This window comes from Montipora capricornis, chromosome 5, assembly GCF_036669925.1.
Source record: "Montipora capricornis isolate CH-2021 chromosome 5, ASM3666992v2, whole genome shotgun sequence".
Taxonomy (NCBI): domain Eukaryota; kingdom Metazoa; phylum Cnidaria; class Anthozoa; order Scleractinia; family Acroporidae; genus Montipora; species Montipora capricornis.
This window is the reverse complement of record NC_090887.1, coordinates 4,059,894-4,064,893: the sequence shown is the minus strand read 5'-3', so window position 1 is coordinate 4,064,893 and position 5,000 is coordinate 4,059,894. Positions and strand designations below refer to the sequence as shown.

The window sequence follows — 5,000 nt, the reverse complement described above, 5'->3', positions numbered from 1 at the left end:
GTCCGTTACCGGAAATTAATGAAGAGCGCATCATGGCGCCTGAAATAACTTAAATCGGATTGTCTGAATGTCCTGACCGTCCCACCAGTGGCATTAAACCGAGTGTCATGCGCGCGCATAATTCCTGTGGGGCATTCACATTGTATTGTGAGGCCTCGTGTCCGCGTACTTGTGCACAAGCAAGATCGTATGACCTGAAGTTATCACAGCGAAGGGAGGTTGTTCTTATTTTTTTGCACAATCGCGAGATAACAATCGGTGTAGTTTAAGATATAAATGATAGTTTTTGTATTTTAGTTTCTTTGTGGCAGGACGGTCCATTGCAGTTTAGCAGTTGGCAAAGCCAAACATTCGGTTGTGTTTAAAAAGTATCCTTTTCATTACCTCTGCCTTTGTCTTTTACTCCTCCCATTATCCCGTGCCATCTCTGTGAGCTCCCCACCCACGCCATGCTCTTAAAGAAAAGATAGTCTTGTAAATTGAAAACACTGAGCGGTATGAAAAAGAGAAAAAAAAAATACTTTCTAGATGTCATTGAGTATTTGTACGAAATATGCCTTCAAATGACTTCATTAAAGTTTTTTGTTGTGGTGCGATTGTGTCTTGTCTCGCCGTTTGAAGGTGTTGCAGTTAACTCGTTTTTCGTTAGTCTCCAAATCCTGAGTGGTTCATCCCCATTGTGCTGACATGACCATGATTCGTTGACTATAGAATGAAATTCGCTTAGTTTGAAACGTCCCCGTAGAGGATCAAGGCGGGGGGTGGGGAAATCCGGGCCAAAGGTAACTATTCGTTAGCATAATTATTCTATATATTCTAATTATTCTATATTGTATTCATAATTATTCTATTATTCTATATTAACTTCTATTCGTTGACTATAGAATGATTATGCTAACGAGTAGTTACCTTTGGATTTCCTCTCCCCCCGCCTTGATCCTCTACCGGGACGTTTCAAACTAAGCGAATTTCATTGACACCTTGTGACCTAATATCAATTAAATTTTAAAACTTGCGTAATTGGTCAGAAAAAATGAAATGTTTGCGAAGTATATCCAGAAACGAATTAACTCTGAGATTCAAGTAGTACCATTGACTAATTCATCATCGCTACTCCTGAAACATAGTAAACAGGACTACTGTTGAGCTTACCTCGAGGAAGATCAACAATTCTCAATGAAATTAAACTCAATGGCAGTATTGTTAAACCATCTGATGTGTCTCAGACTTTTAATGGTCATTTCTCTTCAATTGGTCCAATTCATGGAAAGGAAAATTAGTTCGAATAATTAGCCAATATAAAAAAAATACGAAAATGTTCTTTGTTTGTCCTTCCCAAAATTTTGCATTAGCATTGTTTCCAGTTTCTTTTGGAACCATTATAAGTCCAAGAAAAAATAAAACAACTCTCGTGCAAAATTTTGGAGGGACAAACCAAGAGTATTATGGTATTTGTGATATTGGCTACTATAATAGTGGCCCATCACATCTTGGCAACTTTTATTAGGGGAACTAGTAGTCAGTGTTTTGAACTAAATCATACAAGTCCCTCTAAGGTATTTGCACTTCTGTCTAAACTTTTGTAAATCTAAAGCGACCGGCCAAGATCATATCCCAAGTAAAGGGTCATGAACGGGCTAAAATGGGTGCTGGGATTGACCTGATTTTGGAAATCATCGTCACTTTTGCCCTTCGCGTTTCATGTAAACGTGAGGCTGTGAACTACGATTGGGATTTTAGTTGCAGGGACTGGAATTTCTAAGAAAACGTGCCACGGGAACTGGGATGTTTACAGTACCTGCGTTGACAGCAGATTTTCTCTTAAAACGGATGCAGCAATCCTATATAAATATGTTAAAATAATTATTATATTATTATAAAACAAGTAGTTTCGATCCGAAGCCCTTCGGGTAACCAGTGAAGATCTTTTAAGGTGATTTCTCAGAAAGAAAAGTTTCCGAACGATTTTCTTGAAACTTTCCCTGAATGTTCCCTACTAATCCCTGTTTTGAAAACTACAATAAAAAAGATACGTCACCCTGCTTGCTTTAGGACGGGGAGCTATTGTTATTGCGCATACGTTCTGCGGATCTCGAGAGACTCGATTTCCTACCCTTTGCGCTTATTAATACAGGGATATTTTTGCGCGGTTCAAAACTATGGGGAGAAAGCAGAACTTAGCAAGTGATCTTGGTATCCAAAAAGAAAATTGGAGTTAACCACGCATTTTTTCAAATATTGCTGATTAATTATCTTCGAAAAATGCCTGGTTACCCCCAATTTTCTTTTTGGATTTCAATAACACTTGTTAAGATCTGCTTTTCCCCCATATTCAGTAAACCGCGCAAAAAAACCTTTGAATTAGTAGGCACCGTCCTTAAGGGCCTACGGAAGTGTTTTTTGGGGTGTGTTGCCAAGGATGTAATGGTTAAGTAATTTGAGAGAATTTGGCATTATTTTGGTCAGTTTTCAACTGTTGTTAGCCAATGACCCTAAATATGACGTCATCATGCCACGCAATGGTCATGTGACCAATAAACGGAAGCTCTAAATTTGTCTACGAGCTACACAATTTGGGTATTCAATCAGTGGTTTGATAATTTGTATTCGTGTTTGTATTCGGAACTGTGCTCGCAGTAAGGTAGCAAGTTGCGTGGTGCAGAACTTCAGTGTCAAGAACTCTGCCCTGCCATTTGACATGCAACAAGGTTCTGAGGCATCTGAGATGAAAGGCATTTAACTGCTTGGAATGCCGGTTGTAAACAGTCCATGTCTCGCATGCATCGATCGGGGGTGGAAGCTGAATAATTGGACCTCTATTATTCATTATTCTTTGTGTGTTTTGGGGAAGGTAGAAGTATTGCTCTATATACTTTAGCTTGGTCTCAGTGCGTAAACCACTTGTTCTAGACACTGAAATAATATGTACTTATTGACTAAGTGGGAGGGCCGGACAAGAAAATATTTGGCTCGAGGTCATGGCGTACGTGCGCCAAATATTTTCCTGTCCGGCCCGACCTAAACGCAGTCAATAAGTATTTTATCATATGGGCTCTTTACACTATTCATGAACACTCAGAAGATGAAGTTTTCACTTAATAGACAGCTGAAAAATTCAGGTGGTGGACGTCATTTTTGCCAACATATCCTGCTTAAATACAGGCGTTTAATGTATTATTGTAAAACTCCCTAAAGAAGTCTATGTTAGCTAGCCGAAACGTGTCGGAGAATAAAGTTTTACAGATATGTACAGTTCGCAGAGTGCTGCTCACTAGTTTATTTTTTTTAAAATTGTTTTTAATTTTTAAAGACTTTTTTAAAAAATCCACAAAATTTTGCGATCTAGGTCGTCACCAGCATAGGTAAAGCCTTTGGCAAACAATTAATATTTGTTTATAAGCAGTCATTACGATTGAACCTTATGCATTCAGAGAGCTTCGTTTGAAGAAAGGCCCTCACGATTCACTCTTTTCACTTCAATTTCATTCTCAGTAAAACACTACATTAGAATGGCAAGGATTTTGTCTGATTTCCTCCTTGTATTGATGAATGTTGTTCTTTGCAATTAATTGGTTTGTTTTGCGTATAGAAATAAATCAAATGTCAATTGAAAATCAGCACCTTAATAATTTTTGTAGAATGCGCAAATAACACTCCAATCATTTCATTCAACATATTGGAATACACCAATAGGTGGTTTTCACGTTACGTCATCGCAGCCATATTGGTGGTGGACGAAAAGAGAATTGGATCTCTCATTAACTCCATTTGTTCGTCCACCAGCAATTGTGCTTTGCAGCAGTGTCATATGTGTCTCCAGAAATTGGTTGCAAACCGCCTATACTCTGTTTTCCTTCAAAAAGTATCGCAAATCAAAAAATGAATAAGGAAAATATCTACCAGGTAGTTACGTTATTTATTGCTTCGGATGATTGTCCGATAAGAATTTTCTATTTCTACCCAACAACGGAAACAAAGAACTACCTCCACGCATTTAATGGTCAGAGTATCGTTTATTATCTATTTTCCTTGTGATCATATAATTTAAGTTTCTCAAGTTGTTTAGCTCCTCATCCCTTGAAAACTGGTTAGTACACTACAAGATGCGCAATGACAAACATTTACAGGTTCCACTTCGCCCTTTTCAATTGCCATTTAGGCTTTTTAGGACCACAGAAAAAGTCTTAAAATTTTCAGCAAAACTATTTATAAGTAGACTATAGCCTATGTTTTGTCACCATTTAGTGCGAAATATAATTGAATGTAATGGTCAGTTTGTGATTAAAAGGTACTCAGTGAGAAAGATCGCCACAGTCAGACAATTAAGACACTTGCCAGAAAAGACAGAAAAAAGCTAAGACCGTGAGAGAACACAAAGCGCGCTGAAAATAGCATATTTATGGCTGCATGTCCGTTTTGTCGACTTCAGTGGCTTTTTCGTTCTTTTCGTCGCATATTTGCAAAATCGAAATATCCCAGTTTCTTCATCATTCATGGAAAACAAATGACTACAAGGATAGTTATCGAGCAAACAGTTGTCTAATCGTGTCTTTTACTACCCCCCTGACTTCCTTAATCTTCCAACAGTAAAGAATTGGGTTCAGTGTTGAGTTCAGAAAGACACACGTTACTGAAAATACAAATGCAATCAAAAGAAACTGCGATGGTGCAGAAAACAACATCAAAATGTTTAGTATTGAATATGGCAGGTAACAAATTACTAATGCTAACTTCACCCACAATACACTGTACACTGTTTTTCGATATCGCGCCATTCTCGATGAAACTCCATGGCTTGCATGATCTTGATCAATGTGGCCCTGAGCTTGCACTCGGTTATGACGAAGTTTTAGGAATATCTTGGAGTAGGAAAACAGTGAAGTGGCTAAACATAGCAGTACTAACGTTTGAGAATACCATATGGTTATCTGCACGTTCCAAAGGTACATAGCTGAACTGACACTCGCAACAATCCAAGTCAAAACGACGGTCATCCACAC

The 5,000-nt window shown here is 38.2% G+C and overlaps 2 protein-coding genes across 2 annotated transcripts in view; one reads left to right on the top strand and one right to left on the bottom strand.

Annotated features, from left to right (window-relative positions):
* The window catches only part of LOC138049176 (WW domain-containing adapter protein with coiled-coil-like), a 19,112-nt gene extending 18,519 nt beyond the window's left edge, over positions 1–593 (top strand). Inside the window, exon 13 of the mRNA XM_068895350.1 lies at positions 1–593. This exon is cut by the window's left edge and continues 109 nt beyond it. The gene's annotated coding sequence lies outside the window, so the exon portion shown is untranslated.
* A 3,478-nt stretch (positions 594–4,071) lies between these two features.
* Positions 4,072–5,000, bottom strand: part of LOC138048771 (adenosine receptor A3-like) — a 2,013-nt gene continuing 1,084 nt past the window's right edge. The window contains exon 2 of the mRNA XM_068894890.1: positions 4,072–5,000. This exon is cut by the window's right edge and continues 482 nt beyond it. Within this exon, the coding sequence (XP_068750991.1) occupies positions 4,521–5,000 (480 nt within the window). The 3' untranslated portion in view covers positions 4,072–4,520.